Source organism: Dioscorea cayenensis, chromosome 8, assembly GCF_009730915.1.
Source record: "Dioscorea cayenensis subsp. rotundata cultivar TDr96_F1 chromosome 8, TDr96_F1_v2_PseudoChromosome.rev07_lg8_w22 25.fasta, whole genome shotgun sequence".
NCBI classification, from domain to species: domain Eukaryota; kingdom Viridiplantae; phylum Streptophyta; class Magnoliopsida; order Dioscoreales; family Dioscoreaceae; genus Dioscorea; species Dioscorea cayenensis.
Window position 1 is genome coordinate 13,242,036 of NC_052478.1, and position 22,603 is coordinate 13,264,638.

Here is a 22,603-nt window from a genome sequence, read left to right on the forward strand (position 1 = left end):
TATCATCACATGATACGTGGCGGAAATTTTTTTGTCCTGTATTGTACTACAAAAAGCGTCATAAAAATGCTATAAATTGTCACTAAATATGAATTTATATTTTTTTAAATTTTTGTGAGCGTTATTCAATTTTCACATAATAAATAGTGAAAAATGTTTGTCACGTATTGTACAACAAAAAGCGTCATAAAAATGCTATAAATTGTCACTAAATATGAAGTTAAATTTTTTTAAATTTTTGTGACATTATTCCATTGATCACATAATACGTGACGAAATTGTTTGTCGCATATTGTACTACAAAAGCGTCATAAAATGTTATACATTGTCACTAAATATGAAGTAAAATTTTGAAATTTTTGTGACATTTTTTTCTAATGATCACATAATAAATGATACAAATGTTTGTCACATATTGTACAACAAAAGCGTCATAAAAAAAGTATGATAGTTAGTAATTGGAGGTTATTTTAGTGATGCTTACGGTTTGTCGCTAATAAAAAAATATTTTTTTGTCATTAAATACAATTTTTTTATTTGATCAAAGCGTGACAAAAAAATATAAATGTCACAAGAAAATAAATATTTTTATGACATGTATAGTTATTAAAAAGCTGTCACAAATTAATGTTATATAATGTCATAAAAAAATTGACTATAATATCATTCATGATACTTTTTATTATGTCACATATTAATTTTTTTGCGATGTCACAATTAATTGAATATCATCTTATTCTTGATAATTTTTTTAATCTCACAAACTATTATGTTTTTTTGTGACACATGTAGTTTTGAAAATGTCACAAATTAATATTTTTATAATGTCATTTATTAAAAAAATTATTTTTTTATAAAAAAATGTCAATATTAAATAATACTATGATACAAATACATATTAGAGGCATTGTATTATTATAAGTAATTTGTCAAATGTACCATAAGTAAATAAAATAAATATTTTTTTATTCAAAATAATAAAAATCAATAAGTAACATAGACTAACAAACTAAAAATATCATCAAATGTCCTAATGGCATTAAAAAAAACTTAGAGCTTTTTAAGGATGCAAATCAAACTAGATAATTTCCAGTAGCCTTCATTTGAACTCTTAATTTAAATCCATGTTGATGGTACTTTTTGTCGAATCAGAGCTTGTCTTATTATGACCTGAAATCAATTATTTTTAACAAATGATAATACTAATTCATAACAAGGGTAAATTAAAAAAGTTGAACTTTAAAGTAGACAAGGAAGTTTAATTATGCATATACATGAAAATTGAGGAATGGGCACTTGGATTCCAGTGACTAATAAAGCTTGAGTCATAGCTGCATTTGATTTCGAATCACTTCATAATTTGACTTATATTGTTGGAGTTCATTTTGTGTCTTTGTAAGAGTTTCTTTTTAACTTAGCAAAAGCTTACATTTGAAAACTTTTCAATAGGCTTAGGTCCATATCCAAGTCCTTTATTGTATCTTGAGGTAGTACCAAATACTTCATCAACTATTGCATTAATGTTTTCTGGTTGTGATCCTTCTTCACCAAGTATTGCTAATTTATTCTCCATCATTTCCTAAAAATTAAAAAGAATATTAACTAACAAGCAATCTTTTTTTAAAAAAAAATAAATTCTTCTTGTGAAAGATCTTACATAAGCTATTTGAGCCTCAGATGTTGACCATCCTTTACTCTCACGAATAGTGAGTCGACTTGAAAAAATCCATACTATTTGGTTCTTGATCATCCTTACGCTATATAGTTCCAAAATTAATAAACATTAATTATTACATAGAATTAATCATTCAAACAAAAAACTGACAATTAAATAATGTACGTAAACAATAATAATTTACCAAAGCATAGCGGCTTGCAACAAATGCCCTCGATCCTTGATTATGAGTAAACTTTACTGCTTGTCTAGCCCTTTGGTTGATTTCACACCTTCTTTTTTTATTTTTTTGAATGAATGAAAAAACAAATATAGTCATGATATACATTTGTACCTATTCTATCTAATTAAAAAAATAATCAATTGAAATCAATAATAACCTTAATAACTCTGAATACAGTACAAATCAACAAACTTACATGAGTATTAGAATAGTGATTATTTGTTTTCATTATAATGGTCAACAAAATGGTGCATATAACAAGGTTGTACAGTATGTTTTGCTTTGTCAAAACATGTTAGATGCTCAATAAAGCTAAAATGAATATGTTGTTATTATAAAATTCCTTAATCAAGTGTTTTTTTGCTTTGCGTAAAGGTATATAACCATATCAAAGAGGAAGGGAAGAAAACAAAGTTTAAAGTTGTGGGATTGGCCATTCAAAAAAAAAAAAAGCTTAATATAGGTACATAATGCAAAAATTTTAAGATCATTAATAAGGCTATAGAACAAATGCAAGCTAGAATTATTTTTAAGAGAAAAAAATAAAAAAACTAAAGAAAAAAATTTACAAATATCTGCCTCATTAATAAGGCTATAGAACAAAAGGCAAGCTAGAATTATTTTTTTAAGAGAAAAAAAATAAAAAAACTAAAGAAAAAAATTTACAAATATACGCCTCATTAATAAGGATATAGAACAAAGGCAAGCTAGAATTATTTTTTTAAAGAGAAAAAAATAAAAAAACTAAAGAAAAAAATTTACAAATATCTGCCTAAAAAAACACCAAACTAAAAATTTTTAATGCAAAAATCAAAGAAAATGGCAAATATTTCTATAACAATTAACCCAGTCGGCACCCTCTTCCCCACGGAACCCTAACCCCCACTGGAAGCCTACCCTACTTGTGCCTATGTCAATAAAAATATATGAAATCTTGCATTATTTAGACATATATCGAAAATAATTTTTGGTACATATCAAATTAACATAAACAATTTTTTTATTACTTGATATTAAATCAACTATTAAATAAATATAAAAAAATGAATTACATGAATATATAAAAAAATATATGCAATAAATTAAAAATTACCTTAGAAATTCAACAAGTGCAAAAATCTTCCGATGTGTATACACCCAATACTCTTAAATAACTAGTATGAATAATAGAGTTTTTCTTTCTAGATTTGTTTTTTTATAGAAATATTTGAGTAATATGATAGCCAAAAAGCAATTAGATAAATTAAAAATTTAAAAAAATATAATAATCTCTAAATCATTAGTAAATTTGAGCATATTAATTTTTTTATAATTAAAATCATGTCTACCATAAATTATGGTTAAATAAAAGGATAGAATCGATTTATATAATATCATATAATATAATATAATATAATTATATGTAGTCATTATCTATAATTCAATTTAAACAAATTAAAGTAAATGATTATGCACAAATTATATTAATTATTTATTAAATTACCTAAAGTAAATGATTATCCCAATTTTGAAGCCGTTTATATTTAGGTATAGTCTAAGTAAACTTAAATTTATTTTAATTATTTATCAAATTATTGTAATAAATTTAACAATTTTTTAAAATAAAAAATAATGTTTATGATAACAAAAAATATTGGTTTGGGTTTATATTCATATTTTTTAATTAATTAATTTATTTATTTAGCTTAATTTTTTTGTTTATTTGAAATTATGAGATGATGTGTGAATATGGAATCAATAAGGTTTTTTTAAAAAACATATTTTTTTATCATTATCTCTTCATTCTTATTATTTTTTTAATTTGAATTTTTTTATTTTTTTCCATTTCTTGAATATCCGGATTTATATCTATTATTTTATTTATTTATTTTTATTTTTTGGGAATCCGAATTATTATCAGGATCATTATTATTATTATTATTATTTATTTTTTTATCCTCACTTTTTTTTAGTATATATTTATTTATTTACTATTTTTTATTATAATAAATCTGATTTTTTTAAAAATCCCGGATTTATTTAAAAAAATAAAATTCCGATCTTTCTTTCTTTTTTAATCCTAACTATCTTTGCATACGGACATATATTTTTTATTTATCCGAATTAAAAAAAATATTTAGAGATTATATATTTTTCTTAGAATATATTTTTTTAAATTATCCTTTTGTTTTCTTTTTCTTAAATTTTCAAATAAATTTTGAATATCCGAATATTATCACTTTTTTTAAAAAAATTTTTACTCCCTGATTTCAAGGTTATGACTTATCCTTTTTTTTTCCTCTTTTACTCTTATGCGGAACAAAAATAAAAATAATAAAAATAAGTCTTTTTTTTGTGAGTATGAAAATCTCGCTCAAATTAATATATATACTACAGGTGATACACGTGGTAAAAATTTGAAACAATTTTGAGATTGAATTCTTGTGTACATAAAAAATATCTATTACAAAATCTTAAAAAACAATTGATTGGGATTAAATAGCATTTTATGTAGCCAAAAATACAATTTCTATGGAGAAAATTTTTCATGGAAAAATGTGACTTTTTCTAGGAAAATTGATGCAATCAAACAGCAAATGAGGTTTTTTCCATGGAAAATGTTACATTTTTCGTGGAAAATAAGAGTAATAGCTAGAAAATAATACCAATCAAATGACTATTTTTTCATTTTCCACAAAAAAATTTTTCATGGAAAAATATTCCATGGAAAACAAAGCTATCAGCTCTCAAAGTGTTTGTACCATAGTGCCAAACATGTCAATCTACATCATTAGTGCCTTCATCCAAATGAATGCTATCTTTGATGATCTCATGTTTTGACATTATGTGTAGTTTTTAAATAATCTAGCAAATGAGTGAAATATCTGCTGCCTTTGGTGATTCTCGTGACTCATGAGCTTTATGAAATGTTACAATAATATTTAATAATTTTTACTAAAAAAATTTATTAGTAACGTATGGTTAATGTCATTAAATTAATTAATAAATGGTGACATTTGCTAATATCATCCTTTAATGGCATATGTATCTGGGAAAATAATATAATGCCAATATTACTTACATTTAGGTGACGAATAATATAATGTCAATATTACTTATATTTAGGTGACGAATTTGTATGTCATAAAAAATAATTAAGATACATGACCAAATTTAAATTATCACCGATAGTAAATATTAATATTGGTGACATTATATTAATCTTTTTTACAAGCAAGACATTTTAGAATTCGTCACAAAAAAATATTGCATTAATGACTTAATATAATTGTCACCCAATGTTGAAGTCGTCACTAAAAAAAATTTCATCCATCTCCATTTAGTCAGAAGATACATAATCAAATATTTGGTGACATTATCATATGACGATTTAAAATATTGTCACTTAAAATACTTGAACTAATGAAATGCGCTACGAAACCATATTTTTGTCACTTAATGTCATTTATTTGTGACAAAAAACTAATATGTCATAACCAAATTTGTCACTAATCATCAATTTTGTTGTAGTGTTGGCACCCTATCACCCCCTATATGGATATGTGTCAGCACTCTATGGTCACCATATGGACAAGTGCTCATATGATCACAATACACAACATCATATCTAGCCCTACCCAATCTAGGCAAATACTAATCGTCTTTCTTTTTCAAGTATTTCACATCTCACAACTCAATATCCAATCAATTACGTTATACCACACATTTCCATTAACTTCTTTTAGCCATATACATACCTCAAACAAAATGCTATTTACTACAAATGTTAGCATACCATCAATCCAAGAACAACAACATCATACTCAGTCAAACATACAATTACCTACGAGTATGAGTAAGTATACCTCTCACCTAATGTTAAGACGAAGTATGTGTACCCTCTCCTTAACCTCTATCTTGCACATATGTAGTCAGATCTTGAATTAATGCTCATAACCTTCTAACACTTTTAGTTTGAAAATAACTCGCATGTCTATCTCGCAAATTTGAAGCAAGGAAAAGGAAATATTTAAACTTTAAAAAAGAAAAAATAGGTGGCTATGTGAGGAAAAAAGAGGGACAGCTAGGATTTTGAGGCTTGTACTGTTGTACATATGTATGCATAAATATTTATCTATTTACATTAGTTCTTAGAATTTACTTTAATTTTATACCAGTTTTTTCATAGACCCCAAGTATTTATTTTATTTGTATTTCAGCCTTGTGACTCATTAATAATTATTTAAAATACCATTACTTAATAATTATATTATTTTAATATAAATATGCACAATAATAGATTTTAATTACGAATTTAATTAGGGTTCTTAATTTCGGATACTGCACGCAAGTTACGCATTAATTGCCGGATTGCACCGGCCTACAAAAATAGCAAAATAGAGTATTTTTTCATTGAATTTAGAGAGAACGGTCAACATATCACTATTTTACCCTTAATGATTTGAAAACGGTAACATATATCATTTTCAGTACAACTAACTCAACCTCCTTTAATTTTATGTTCAAACAAGCAAAGTGTCAGATTTTTGCAAAGTGTTAGCCAACACATGTCTCCTCTAGAGATGGTGATAAAATGCTTATCATTTTTGTTGGATCATTGCCCCCCTGTCTCCTCTACAAAGCACTATATAAAGCCTAAGCATTTTTTTTTTTACTCTTCCTCTTCCCAACGTGTAGTCCACCATTTTTCATCTTAATATTTACTTTTAACAGTCCAAATCTATCAATACATTTTTTAAATAGTTTTGTCAGGAAAAAAATTGTTCACAATATCTAATTTATTGGTAAAAAAATAAAAAAAAATTACGATATTGTAATCACATAATATTCTATGGCATGATTTGAGGATCAATCAATCACACATTCTTATTGTACATTCTTTGGTATGATTTGAGGATCAATCAATCATACATTCTTACTATGATTTGAGGATCAATCAATTATCTAAAGATAGCAATAGTAATATTCTCCTTTATTTAGTTTCATATTGTAAATACTATATTTTTGTATAAATAGGTATATGATTGTATCATCAAACAAACAATCTATGAAAAATATTTCTCTACTTTTATCTTTCAGATATATTATTTGTATTAATTTAGTTAGATTTGTATAAAAATTGGTGTCATTATGTATAAAATGTGATATAAATATTAATTTACATCATGTTAGAATGGCAAACAAAATATATATTGAGATACATAGTGATATATTATATGTAAATATATTTTCTGAAAATATGCGAATGAATGAATGAATAACGGTAACCTGTTTACACACTAATATATTTATTGTTTTTATGTCACACCTGCACTATCGCGTAATTACTATGCAACTTGCTTGTCGCCTATTAAAAAAAATGTGCAATTTGTGCGTCTCCATAAATCAAAGCTAAATATACATTATTAAAAAAAACCCAAGAGTAGCAGTGTCCAAGTTTGAGAGTTTAAAATTGGCACTTCTATACAAAATCATTGTTGTTTATTGATAATAATAATAATATTTTAAAATGAATGATTAAATTTATTTATTTAAATAATTAAATTTTATAAATAAAGACTGGTTGAGTTAACTTTGTGCATTTGCAGGGTGTCTTTAATTTCTTCTTCGCACGTGGGTAGACGTTGTTTATTAATAATGTTGTAAAGATAATGATGTTGACAATAATGATGTACTCTCCTAATTGCATGTATATTTTTTATTTATATATTTTTTAGTTTATGTATATGGTGCGAAGTTTGACCAGTTTGCGATAGTTTCCATCAATGATTAATTGTACTTCTGTTATTTGTTAGTCATCAAGATTGAAAGTGAGGTACATGCAGTAATTACATGAAAGAGTTCTTCTCCTCTAAGCAATTAACTTCTTCTGTTCCAAACAAACAAGAAAAGTCTTCAAATGATATCTCAGTCAAGCATCACATTCCCATTAATTTCCATTTAAACTCATTGTTCAACATTGTTTTCTTTCAATCTATTTACCCTATATTCACACAGTCCAAACACTTTGTTTTTAGAAAAACCAATGACATCTTTGTTTCTTCACATAAATGGTATCAACAACAAACTCTAATTACCAAAAGAAAGGGAAAAAAATATACAGCAATTAGTTTCACATGGTGTGCATAAATAAATAAAACAAAAATTACCCAGGAAAAATCAAACATCATATATAAATATATATACAAAAGACCATGATATGATGTGCAACATCACTCTGAATCTTCAACAATGGTACTTAACCGTTGTTTATAACTACTACTACTACTTCCTCTTCTTCTTCTTGTTGGCAAGCTCACTGCCGGAAAGATCTTCAGATCAACACCACTAGCAGTATTTTCTCTAAAACCATCAACTGGCATCACCTGAATTCTACTTGATGATCTCTTCTTGCCAAGCTTATCCTTTGCAGCATTATTGAGAGCTTCACTAGCCTTGACAGCAAGAGCAGCCATGTCTAAACCAGTTAGAGGATGATTAAGCATCAAGGCAGGTAGCATGAAATAGATATGTTCATGCTGAAGCCATTCCTGAGAATCCAGTGGAGGAATGTAGCTGTTGTATAGAAGGTTATCAGCATCACAAACAAAACAAGACCAAGAGTTATAATTCTCACCAAGCACTTGGGAAACACTAACAGGCAGCAAGCACTCCATTAATGTTCCTTCAAGAGAGATAACTCTGGCCACTGGTTTGTTATCAAGGATTGATGAAGATGAAGAGAAGCAAGATCCCATGTTAATTTGATGTATCACTACCCCTTCAAAGAGATACATATATATAGAGAGATAAATGGAAGGAGAGTCAAAAGAAGTACATGCTGATGTCCGTGAAGGCGTCACAAGAACGAAAAGGAAAGGAGTGAGTCATGGCTTACGAGAGATATTTTTTTTATTGGTGTTTGTTCATTCATACACAAATCACATGAAGAATAGTTGCAGTCAAAGCATTGTTTTTGTGTCCCTAAAAAGAAGACATGAAGTCAATCTAATTTTTAGGTTCATACATTGAATATGTGGGGCTGTTGTTTATGGGGTTTGCAAAGAGATAAAGAAGGTGAAGGTGGGGTCTAGTAATGAGGGAGCTATGGGCCCTCGGATCGTATTCGTGCCATGCTTATTGGTTGGATAAAAGGCAAAAATGATTTTGTTAGAAGGCTATGATTAGCAACCAAAGTTGACCCTTAGAACCGTGTGTTTGGGTTGTGTATATGCGTGTGTGTGCGTGTACTTCAATAACATTGGATCAATGTTTCACCGTCCGTGAGAGTTCCGCGTGGCTGCTCGGGCAGATGGCCTACCGAGAGATGGCCGAAACAGGTTTAGAGAACAAGTCCATGACACCTTCTACCCCACATCCATAGTATCGATCAGTTTTTATATCTAATTATATAGTAATTGTGGATTATATATGCTTATTTTCTACCCAAGTACTATAGTATATCAGGTTGTGTAGAATTTACTGTAAGATCAGTGGTGGCGGAGCTAAAAATTACAGACAAAAAGACATAAAAGTTTAATAAATCAATGTTTAAGTATATTCAAAATTATGGAGTAATAACATAAATTAAAAATTAGATCTAATTTTTATAAAGAAAATTCTTTAAATAAATAAGTACTATAAATGATCAACAAGAATAAACTCATAATTATTCTATGTGAATCTTTTTGAAATCAACAAATGATTTTATTATCTACATAATCAAATATATATTTTCTCAATATTTATTACTAAGTAATAAGCTAGAATTGATCATCAATTCTATTAGGTACTTCACAATTTTAAGGCAAACAATACAGTCCAAGAAAGAGATGATATTGATAGGATATTAAACTTAAAAATTAGTTTTCAAAAATTAAATTATTTCTTCATTTTAAGCCCTAAAAAAAATTAAAGGTTTAGTTTCATATTAGACCCTATACACATTAACAATACAAAAGTCAAAAGTTAATTGGAAAACAAAAGCGGGTAATTTTTCCCTTCTCTTCTATGTGGCTCCGCCATTGATGATCAATAATTATGAAAGTTTTTTTATTTGACTGTCTATATATAGCATGTCTTAATTAAGTCAATGTGCATTGCCTACCACCAATGATTAGATATATAATTAGTTATAATGGTTTTAATGTATACATTATTGGAATTTTATTTATTTATTTATTTATTTTAAATAAAATGGATAAACATAGAGAACCCAATTTGGGGTTTCTAGTACATAAATGGATCATGTGGACTCATATATACATTAGCCGATCCTCTTCAAAAAATGCATAATGTGATTAATTAACACAATTAGTACATGGCTAATAGAAAAAAACACAGATAACAATGTAGAAGATATTTAATCTTTACATAAAAAAAATACAATTAAGCATGATTAAATAAAATTAGACATGATTATACATATATATATATATATATATATATATATATATATATATATATATATCAAAAACTTCATTGTATTATATATAAAAATTACTATATTGGGAAAACATGTAAAGTTTTTAAAATGAAGTCAATGATTACTCAAATAAATCCATCTCATCAATATTTTTTTTAACGTATGTATTCATTAAATAATACTTTTTTTTTTAATGGAAGAGAGGCATTTTTTGACTAAATTAATTTTTTTGGTTTTAAAATTTCAATTATATATGGTGAATTCGCTTTGTACTAATTAATTTAATTGTCTAATAACAAAAAGCCAAGAGATTTACAAGTATCTATTCAAATTAAATGAACCTTGATGAATTCTCTTCGAGATATTTTTAGTTTATTTCATGTGTTTTTGGAGAAGATAATTAAATATAGATAAATATATGCAACTCTATGATTGACTTTTCTTCTATACCTAATAAAAATGGTTTAAGACAATTTTTTAGATAAAAATTTGGTGTAATTAATGATAGATATATTGTTCCATGTATGATATTTTCGTTTTTAGTAATGAAACTCTCATATAAAGAAAGAATTCAAGTCATGGGTATATAATAATTGTTGGGTAAATGAGAAAATCTCCCATCTTATTTTAAATGGAAACAAAGAATGAGCTCCATGTCTTTAATTTTTATTATTTTTATTTATTTTAATGATTTCTACATGATTTCCATTTTTCTCATATGCATGATTAGGGGTCAATTCTAGAATTTGGATGAAAGGCATTTCTCATGCCACACATGCAAAATTTTACATTATTTATTTATTGCATTTCTTTAGTCTTGGTTCCATGTGTTGATGCTCAAATGTTGAATATTGAGGATCACCTTGAGCACAACTTCACTTTTAATTGAATATGAAGTTCGACAAAATTAAAAGAAGGTATAGGTCATTAAACAAGCACAAATTTGAGAAATTTTATATTTCAAATTAACATTCATTTCCCATCAAGGAGAGCAGAGATACATCAATTTTTTATACATGTTCAATTTGATTCCTATTCTCAACCAATTAAATAACATCATCATTTGCATTTTTCTTGTTGACTTTTTCACTATCTACTATTGATTACAACATATTGCATGTGCCAAATTTTAGCATTGACGAGGAGGCTATACATTCTGTATATTTGTTTTTGTTAAATACTATATATTAAAGTTTGGATTAGTCTAACCTTTCAATTTGATATATTCCCTATATTTTAACTGTACAATTATATGCATTTTGTTTTTTTTTTTTTCTACTTTTTAAAATTGCATTTCTTGCACTGTACTATTGTATATTAAAGGGGCGACTTTGTTCATATATAATATGCAATATATGACTACCAATAAGTAATCTAAGGGCCTAAGGCAATATTTTATGGTGAAGTTATCCAATAAATTCATTATATTTTATCATATTATTATTTTTTGTTTTTGTTGCTAAAACAATTTAGATACTAATTTAATAAAAATTATCAAGAGAGTCCAGCACAGGATTCCAATGATGAATAAAAATGAAAAATAAAAATAAATGATCATGTTAAATATTATAATGAAAATAAAAAAGACTAAAATCAATAATACAACTAAAATACATAGACCAAAATTGTACTTAGTTTTCTTTAGAAAAAAATGCACACACATTTAAGTAGGTATATATCTAAGCTCAAATAATAAAAAAGTATCTAGGTAGATGTGAAGGTCAAAATCTAAGCAACTCAATAATGCCATTACTAATAATTCTACATGTCACCTTAGCCTCAAAGAATGAAAATTGCAAAATGGAGAGCTAAGTAGATAATTAGTATTTGTTACATTGTCTTCAAGACTTCAACTCCCTCTTGCTTCCATCAGAAAGAAGAGAAAAATGAAACAAGGTGACATATTAAATGATGTGTTATAGAGAGTGAAAGCAAGCATAGTTGCAAATAAAAATATATAATCTTGCAATGTCTTGTGACAAAACACAAAAAAGCTAATTAACAAGTTGAAGAAAGTTGGAGATGTTTTTTGGCCATCACCATCATCATCATCATCCAAGCAATGACAACAAAGGTATGCCAACAAAGAAAGAATAAATATATAAGAAGCCTCTAAAGGTAATAAACCCAATACCAACTTTTTTCCATTAGTATCTCTCACTCCATGTCTCTCCATGCTTCCTTGTCTCATTCCCCAATTTTCTTCATCTCCTTATCTTTTTCTTAATATGTTTATTTATAAGTGGTGAAAGAAAAGAAAGAAGCCAAGTGAAGGGCAAAGGAATAAATACTCCATCATCCATCACTAAGGGAGCCCACTGAACATACACAAAAGACACAAGTGGCCACTGTCACATGCCATGATGTGGCACAACCTGAAGAGTAGTGATCCTCTTGACCTCCACTCAAGCCCTAACCCTAACCCTAACCCTAAATCTCAAACCCTAACCCCATTCCCTGATGTAGACCTATACTTGTAAACACAAGTGCACAGTAAAAGTAAGTTTACATGATAAATATATATTAATCTCCACTGTCTCATAGTTTAATGAAAAAATAATCTTATGTTATTAGAACTTATCCAAAGAAGGTGTTGGAGAAGTAGTAATCATCCACACTTTAGACAGTGATGGCCATGAAAGCGTGCTTTGTGGAAAGCTTAGCACCATAGAGCAACAGAGATTATGGAGATATTAAGAAGAAGAAGAAGAAGAAGAAGAAGAAGAAGAAGAGAGGAAGGATTCCACACGGCTCTCAAACTCATTGGTTCAACTCAATGGAAGTGTCCTTATCACGAGGCTTAGCGTGTCCCTAAAGTCACTGACTAGATGTGATGTCCGGATCCGGACCGTTGAAAATTTCCGATCCATTCAGTTGGTACTACCATCCCAACCAAACTGCCACTCATAACTCAGTCCTATTCCAAACCAACTGTTTAGTACTTAAAACTGTGAGATATGGAAAATTTATATATCTTTAAAATCATCATTAATCCCTAAATTAGATATTGAAATAGCCATTTGTGCTAATGTGGCATTTATGTCTTCTACTGAAAATTGAAATGCGCATTTGGGCTAATGTGGCATTGCTTGATAACAATGAAATTATGAACCAAATTAAAGGGATGTAAATGTAAATAGGTTTGAAATCATTACTAGTCCCCAAACTTAAAAGTTAAAATCATCATTCGAAGAGTTTAAAATATCTATTTTATATCGACTTTGATAAATCAAACACAATTATATCCATTAATTACACTAACATTATATTAGTTCATTAAGTTAGAAGGGAGTTAAACTCTTGACTTTTAATTTTAGAGAAAAATAAATTACCATTTTTCTATTGTAAGGGTTTGATGCACATATATGATGCCCGCACATGTACATTTTAATCAGTATTTGATAGGGGATATTGATTGCATTGAATCAGAAAAAAAAAAAAAAAAATTGATAGTTAAAATATTTTCTTACAAAAAAATAAACAATAAACCTAAAAGTAATAGCATTATGAAAACAAGTTCAAGATCATTATTACTTTCTAAGCTTAAAACATTATTTGTCAAAATTTAAAATATTCATTTACGTTGGTACAACATTAACGTCATCCATTGAAAATTGAAATGTCCATTTATACATTTGTAACACTGATCATGAAGGTAAATATCCGACATATGTATACTTTAACGTCTGATAAAATAAATAACGCTACCCTCGATGATTTAAAACAAAACTCTAATAATTTTTTAAAAAAATAAATAATAATCATAAAATCAATAAAATTATGAAGTAGAAAGAGAAGAAAAAGATAAACTTATACAGGGTTTTACATCATTATTAACCTGTAAATAAAAAATTATTATTTATTAAAATTCGAAATATCCATTTATATATGTTGGCGTAGCATTAACGCCGTCCTTCAACAACCACAATGTCCATTTTTGCTAATGTGTCATGGATCATAGATACACACATCTCAACACTAACGCATGTACACCTTACACTCTGATAAAAAGCATTGGCTGTGGTGATCTAAAAAAATCCTCCCATGGATAACAATATTTTTCACAAAATAGCAACAAATCCCAATACAAGGACAAAAGTGGCTTAAAACCATATTTACATACATAAACGTAAAGCACAAGAGCATGCATTTAGATTATGATATATATAAATATATCATCCATTTACACAGCCAAAACTAATGTACAAGGATCTGCCCACATCCACATTTAGCATTACATTATATCTACAAGAACTATAAGAGAGAGAGAGAGAGAGAGAGAGAGAGAGAGAGAGAGAGAGAGAGAAAAGGAAGCTCAAAAGCACAATGCTAGGACTTCCATCCTTTTTTGCTGTCTATGTATCTATGCTTTCTCCTTTGCCTTTTGGCCTAATATGGTGGGTATCTTTCCACATTTATTCACTGTATCCACATTTCTTTCTTTTACAGAACCTTCTCTTTGCTATCTTCATTTTTCTTTTCATTTATTTCAGAAAGGAGCTCTGTGTGGTATACCCTTTCTCCTTGAAGTCCTATAGTTTATGATTGGAGGAGTCCCAGGAGAAATGCTGTTATTGAAATTACCACCTTCATCTTCAGATAATGCAAATGCCGAAGTTTTTCGGAGTTTTTTTGGTGTCGAATCACCGTCTGATTCCGATCCATGCAGTGAATCACGACTCAATTTATTACTTCGTAGGTTGAAGGTCAGGTCTGGGTCACCTTTCCTCATCCCTCCAAGCTAATCAGAAGACAACCACATTTTATTAATGAATCAAAGATACTGTTAATTTGATGCAGTAAAAACACAAACAGGAGAGTTGAAAAGAGAATTTTTTTACCTTGCAACCAAGAGAACAGAAACGGAAAGAGTCTAATAAACTCCGGCAACAAATCTCACAAGTGTTGGTAACTCCCTTTCCTGGCCTTGGCTGTGGCCTCTCATTAAGAAACACAATCTTGGCACTGTTTATGATGTATGTTTGAACACATGAGATGTCTATGAATTTGGAAACCTCTGCTACCCTTATCACATTATGGTATGATGACCTCCGAATCTGCAAAACATGAACAACAAAACTAGCAATTCAATATTTGAAAACAGAAACAAAATAGAAATTGAGAAGGGTTTAATTTAATTTGAAGACCTGAACAACATGATGGTCTTTATGATGCGAGAGACAGTAAGAACAGAGGGCATTTCCCATGCAATCCAAGCAGTACATGTTACACTCATTCTTGGTTGATTCAAGATGGATTTCACAAGGGATGAAGAAGCTGGTCCTTAACAGAGGTGTTAACCATGGAGGCCCCAAATCTTCATTTCCATTTCCCATTCTAATCACAGGGCCAACCTAAACAAGAAGAAAAAAAAATACAGAAAAATAAGAAGAAAAAAGAAACCATCTTTTAAACAATCTAAACCAAGACCAAAGATGAAAGACCTGAAAATAAATTGAAACTTTTCGAAGAAAACCAAAGAAAGGAAGCTCCTTTACCATTACTTTCTTTTGCTTTGTCCTCACAAACCCAATCTTGTGGTGGTTTTCGATCGCCAGCTCGTCCAGTTGCAAGAAAAACCTCAACCTGTAAAGAAAAGAATCAAAGAAAACCATAAAAATCTCATCTATCCCATCAACCACATCACCAATCTCAAAAATCCACAAAGAATCACCTTAGAAAACCTGAACCCAATGGAGAAATCCAAACCCAAAACAGCGAAGAGAAGAAGAACAGGGGAAGAGAGAAACAGAGAAACAGAGAAACAGAGAGACAAGAGAAAGATGAGAAGAGTTTCAGCTACGCAAGAGAGAGAGAAAGAAAGAAAAAGACTTTTAAGGCGGTTTACTAATCTTCGCCGGCGATTCAATCAACGGATGACAGCGAATCAGATTCCTCTCTAGGCCACTGACAACCGTCCGATGCATGCTGATCAGAAAGTTGCAAAAGACTATTAAATTATTAAATGCAATTAAATTAAAGTTCTCTTTTTCCCCATAAAATTTAACACAATTTATTAATTATAATATTTATAATTTTAAATAGATGCAATGGATTAACACTCAGCCTGAGATATGGGAATCTATATAAATAGAAAAATTTCAGAGCTCGTGATCTTGGACTCATTCACTATATACATATATATATATATATATATATTTCATGCTTTGGATTTAGTAATTTAAGGATGAAAAATATATTCAAGCGCTAAAGATTGGGTTCATGAATCTCGAGATAAGTGTACAGCCGATAGATTAATATCTGTAAGAATAAATTTTTAATATTTTATTTATCTATTTAATCTTTGAAATAGTATCTAATATTATTTCAAAAAAAAAAATAGTATCTAATACTATTGTAAAATTTTGTTTTATACCAATTCATCATCAAATAAAAGAATTTAATATTTAAAATAGAATAAATATTGTCATATTTTTAAATTTTAAAAATATTTTTAAATTTTAAAAATATTAACATTTCATATTAATTTAAAATAGTAGAGATTAGAATTGTGTTGATTTAAACTTATTACTTAAATTTTAATCACGGGTGTAGTTTGAATGATCAATTCTCAGTCAATACACATGTTTTTATTATCAACTTTTATACCATTTATTAAATAAAAATAATAATAATAGAAAGATTGGGTTTGTGAATCTCGAGACAAGTGACAACCAATATTTGTAGAAATATAAAATATTATTAATATTTTGGTTGTTTCCATAGTGGGATTAGGGTTAGACACTGTTCATTGAATGCAATTGAATGCTAAGCCATGTCAGCTTGTGATTAGATTAATCTCATGTCACTTTTAAAAGTGAAAATATCTTGCAAGAGTTTGTGTTTTATATATTGAGAGGGTGAGGAGGTTCACATGTTTAATTTTGCTTCATGATATACAAATAATTGTGGTCATTTTCTTTCAAATAATTAAAAAAATTTTGCTTGCCAAGTCAATACATGCCACCTCCTCGAAAAGGAGAAAAAATTATTCATGTTTTAAAATAAACAATAATTTAAATAGCTCAAGGAGCTCTCTTTCCTCAAAAAGGTAATAATAATAATAATAATTTAGAATTATACAACTTCATTTCCAGAGAAGTGATAAATGAATCACATACATGAAGTTGATTGATTGGATTTAGCATTCGTCATTTTTGATAAAAGAGATTAATTATACATTTGGAAATATTCCAAAAAAATTCAATAAAAGAACAAAGAGCCAGCTATAATAATCTCTTTTGATTTCTCTACCAATTCACAAAAGTGTCTTTATGAACTACTTATTATAAACATCATATTATTGTTTTCCTATCTGTAAAGAGTATCAGTTGTTTGATGACTTAGTGTGATTGATGTTCTTCAAACCTTGTTTAGTTGATGAGTTGATGAATCATTAATCACATTAATTGTTTGAGTAGGTATATGAGAAAGAAATAAAGAATCAAATGATACTTTTGGTTGAAACTTAACCAACTTTTTAGTTAGAGGAATAGAGAGAGAGAGAGAGAGAGAGAGAGAGAGAGAGAGAGAGAGAAACAATAACACATGACACTATAATAGAATCCATTCCATTACATAACCTTTAAAGTTAAACATGTGGGCATCATAGTAATAATAAAATTAATGTTAATTAATTTGCTTATCTTGTTTAATGAAAGGTTGCCACAAACATTATAAGCTACTTGCTTAAAAAGAGGAAAGCCACCCTATGTAAGTCTCCTCAAAAGAAACAAGATGAGCTTGAATCCTATTATTATAATGCAAATAGTATTGGCATCAACCATAGAATCCAAGCTTTATCAGCTTTTAATATTCAACCACTTGAAACTCTGCTTGATACCAAGTTAGAGTCTGTAGCTTTCTCTGAGCTTTCTCCTTCTCCTCAAGCCCTAGGTTTTCCTTTTCTTCTCCCCCCTTGCCATGGCAAGCGGGGGGCAGCCGCCTCCTCCTCCTCCTCCTCATAAGAAATCTTGGTCTCAAGTTGCTTCTTCGCTTCAACAATCCTTTGACTATTCTCCACTGCAAAATGAACTTCTTCTCAACCGTCTTAAGGAGACTACCTCTAGTTTTGTTCGTTTAGACGCTGATGCCATTAACAGAGGTCGTTTGAAATTCCAAACTGCATTATATGGGAAGCTTTTCGGTAAATCTCCTTCCTTTGAACAAGTTAAATCTTCCCTCATTGACAAGTGGGCAGGGATTGGAGAAACGTTCATCTCCGACCTCCCTAATGGGTTTCTGCTGATTCGTTGTTCATCGGAGAAAGTCATGGAGCGGCTTCTCCTGGAGGGGCCTTGGACTGTTAATGGGATGATCCTGCAACTTTCACCTTGGAAGCCATTCTTCGAGCCAAGTTTCGCTAAACTGAGTACTGCGGCGATTTGGGTGCAATTCCATAATTTACCAGTAGAATGCTGGGATGGTGATACATTGGAGACTATTGCAAATAATTTTGGCACCCTTATCAAAATTGATGAATTCACTACTACTCTGGTGAGATCGAAATATGCTCGGGTTTGCATAGAAGTGGATCTTTCGAAGCCTCTTTTGTCGTGGATTTTGGATCGGTGATGATTTTCATCGAGTGTTTGTCGTGGTGATGTATGAAAGGCTGCCTATGTTTTGTTACAATTGTGGTCTCATTGGGCATGGTAGCAACTCCTGTACTAAGGTTATGCCGACCGGGGCCGGTGGACCTCCGATGCCCGATTGCCGTGTGCGATCGCAGGTAGAAGGGTCTAACCAGGTCTCGGAAAGCATGGATCATGTTATGAATTCTTCTGAGAATCCTAATGTTATGACCTCTGTTCTTCCGGTTCGGAATCCGATTATGGACCGTGGCTTCTGGTGTCCCGCCGGCGTGGTGGTTCTCGTGGTCGTGGGGGAGGCCCTCGTGCCTCGCACGTGACTTCGAGAAACGCAGTCGTGCTGGAACAGGGTAATTTGCTGTCCCGAGGAGAGGTTTCTCGCAATATTCGAGGGGGCAAAAACTCTGTCAGTAGGGGCAGAGCTTCTGTTCCCTATGTCCCTCACTCAGTCCCAAGGCATGACGCCTCGCTCATCTCGCCCACTGACCCTTTAGAGAATTTTCCAACCGTTGATCCTTGTCTCGAGATGAATCCCCTTCTTCTTGAGAATAGCCACTCTGACATAGCTACAGTTCCTACTGTTGTCTCTACCCCTCTTTCAAAACTTGGAGATTATCCACCGTCTGAGTCTCCCAATCAAATCATTCCCTTTTGCTCTTCTCGAGAAGCCTCTTCGTCCGGTTTCTCTAACCCTAATCCTCCCCCTCTTTTGGACCGTTCTGATGCCAAGATGTCTAGGCCCCCCCGGTCCAAATCCCCTCCTCCTAGACTCCGCTCTTCTCTATCTCTTGATCCTAGTTCTTGCATTCCAGCAGACACTTCCCATGCTTTGATTGTGGAGAGGGTTTCCTCTGTTTTGGACTGTGGAAATATGGAGGAAGATAGTGAAGATGAGGATGACCCGTCGAGTGAGGAGGATGAAGGTATGCTTGATGATGACGAGGGTCCTGATGATTCTATGACTTTAGTTCAGTATCAGAATGAAGCCAGACGTGAAGCCCTGATTAGAAAGGGGGCCTATACTTCAGAAGTTTCGCCAAAGAAGGGCAGAGTTGAGACGGATGGCTCTCATCCTTGATTTTGTGTTCTCCTTTTTAAGGAAGTCTCTGTTTTTGTTATATTTTCTATATTGTTGTTTTTAATGATTACCACTAAAATTCTTTGTTGGAATTGTAGGGGCATTTCCAGTCGGGATACCTCTGCTAGACTTTTCAGATTGATCAAAACTATTAAGCCGCTTCTCGTTTGTCTTGTGGAGACTCGTGCGGATTCTTCCCGTGTTGATCGTTTCTGTAAAAAATTACCTAGGCACTGGGAATGGGCTGCTATTCTTGCTGACGGTTTTTCTGGGGGCATTTTCGTTCTTTGGAATCCAATCATTGGTAAGGTTACGCCTCTTGCCTTCTCCCGGCGAGCATTGCATGTTGTGATTTCGTCCCAGTTTGTCAAAAACCTTGTTGTTTCTATCGTTTATAACTCTTCTCGGTGCCAGAATCAAGATTTTCTTTGGAAAGAGCTTTCTAAAATTTCCTGTATTCGTATCCCTTGGATCATTTTAGGAGATTTTAACACTGTTCTTTCTAGGGATGAGCATCTGGGTGGGTCTTTTTCCTATTATCGTCGTAAATCGCGTTTTTTTCTTGATTTCATTAACAAAAATAATCTCTTGGACTTAAAGTACATTGGTTCCCCTTATACTTGGTGTAATAACCAGGTTGGTCCAGCTCGTCGCTGGGCTAGGTTGGATCGGTGCCTGGTTAATATGGAATGGAATAATGTTTTTAAGTCCTATACTTTCAAACACCTTTCTCGTTCTTTTTCTGATCATTCCCCTCTTTCTTTGACTTTCAATTTTCTCCCTGTTTGTCGTAAGAAAATTTTTAGATTTGAAAATTTTTGGCTTGATTTTGTGGATTGTCATAATGTTGTTCAAACTGCTTGGAATTTTTCTCCTCATGGTAATCCTATGCATGTTTTTAATCACTTGCTTCATCGTACTTGTTCTAAACTTCGTATTTGGAGCTCTTCTGGTGTTAATAATCTTGATTCGGCCATTATCAGCACTGAGGATAAAATTTGTTTGCTGGAATCTTCGGATATTGATCAGTGCAATCACTTTTTACTAATGGAACAATATGGCAAACTCTCTGCTTTGCAAAGGCAACAATCCATTAAGTGGGTTCAGCGTTCGCGGCTTGATTGGATCAAAGATGGTGATAGAAATATCAAATTTCTTCAATCTGTTACTCGTTCTCGATCGCACTTTAATTTTATTTCGCAGGTTGAAGATTCTTATGGTTTAGTTCTGCATGACCCTGATGACATTGAACGGGCTTTTGTTAACTTTTACAAAAACTTGTGGAACAATAATGGTAATGGCAGAACAATCGTGGATGTGGATCTGCCTCCGGACCTTCCTTGCCTTCCTGATTCGGATAAGGACTTTCTTATTCAGGATATCACTAAAGAAGAGGTTTATTCAACTTTGCTTGATCTCCCGACTGGTAAGTCACCTGGACCCGACGGTTTTAATATTGAATTCTATCGGAGTTTCTGGCCTGTTATAGGTAATCATCTCTTTTCTGCAATTCAATTCTTCTTCAAAAACTCCGTTATGCCTGTTTCTTGGGGTAAAACTTACATTGCTTTAATTCCTAAGAAGAGTAACCCTAAGCATGTTTCTGATTATAGACCTATATCTCTGTGCAATGTCTGTTTTAAAATTATTTCTAAATTGCTTGCTAATCGTCTTAAAAGAGTGCTTCCTGGTTTAATTGGTAGGGAACAAGTTGGTTTTGTGCCTGATCGTTGTTCTTTTGATAATATTATTGCTGTTCATGAGGTTGCTCATTCAATCGATAATGATACCTATAGTCCCCCTAGGATGATAATCAAACTAGATATTGAAAAAGCTTATGACACTCTAAGCTGGAGTGCAATTCTTGCCGTTCTTACTCGTATGAATTTTCCTACGATTTGGATATCTTGGATCTCCGCTTGCCTTCATTCTAGTTCTTTTGCCCTTTTAATCAATGGGAGACCTTCTTCTTGGTTCTCTTCCTCTCGTGGGGTTCGCCAAGGTGATCCTATTTCCCCATATCTTTTCATCCTGGTTTCGCAAATTCTCACTACAATGCTCAATTTCAGTCTCCATCGCAACTTGATCCCTGGTTTCAATGCTAACCTTAATAATAACTTCAATCACTTAATGTATGCCGATGATTTGATTTTAATTTCTCATGCCTCTCGTAGAGTTGCTCATAGCATTCGTTTATGTTTATCCTATTATGCTAATATGACTGGTCAGAGGCCCAATCTTGCTAAATCTCAGATTTATTTTCCCTCCTAGATGAACAAGCATATTTCTAAGTGTATTTGTAGGATCTTGCATCTTAATCAAGCATCTTTTCCTTTCAAATACCTGGGCACTCTCATTTCCCATAAAAGACTTGCATCTCAAGTTTTCAAACCGATGGTGGATAAGATTAGAGGTATTGTTGATAGATGGATTAATTTTCACTTATCACCGGCTGCTAAGAGTGCTTTGATTAATTCAATCCTTCTTGCTGTTCCAGTTTATACTATGTCTGTGTATCCCATTCCTGATTCCATCATCTCTGAGATTTCCAAAATTGTTAGAAAATTTTTTTGGAGTAGGAATGGCAATGGAAAGGGCATCCACAATGTGAGTTGGAATATTATCACTGAAG

At 31.0% G+C, this 22,603-nt stretch overlaps 2 protein-coding genes across 2 annotated transcripts; both read right to left on the bottom strand.

The window, feature by feature from the left end:
- Positions 1-7,879: 7,879 nt before the first annotated feature.
- LOC120267637 lies at positions 7,880-8,629 on the bottom strand. The gene has a single exon (XM_039275306.1). The coding sequence runs from the start codon at positions 8,552-8,554 to the stop codon at positions 8,111-8,113; it is 444 nt and encodes a 147-aa protein (XP_039131240.1). The 5' UTR covers positions 8,555-8,629; the 3' UTR covers positions 7,880-8,110.
- Positions 8,630-14,422: 5,793 nt separating this feature from the next.
- LOC120266435 lies at positions 14,423-16,281 on the bottom strand. Its single transcript, XM_039274062.1, has 5 exons — positions 15,977-16,281; positions 15,801-15,888; positions 15,450-15,656; positions 15,144-15,359; positions 14,423-15,043 (listed from the first exon to the last, which is right to left on the bottom strand). Exons 2-5 carry the CDS (start codon positions 15,801-15,803, stop codon positions 14,792-14,794), a joined length of 678 nt encoding a protein of 225 aa, XP_039129996.1. The 5' UTR covers positions 15,804-15,888; positions 15,977-16,281; the 3' UTR covers positions 14,423-14,791.
- Between the last annotated feature and the right edge of the window lie 6,322 nt (positions 16,282-22,603).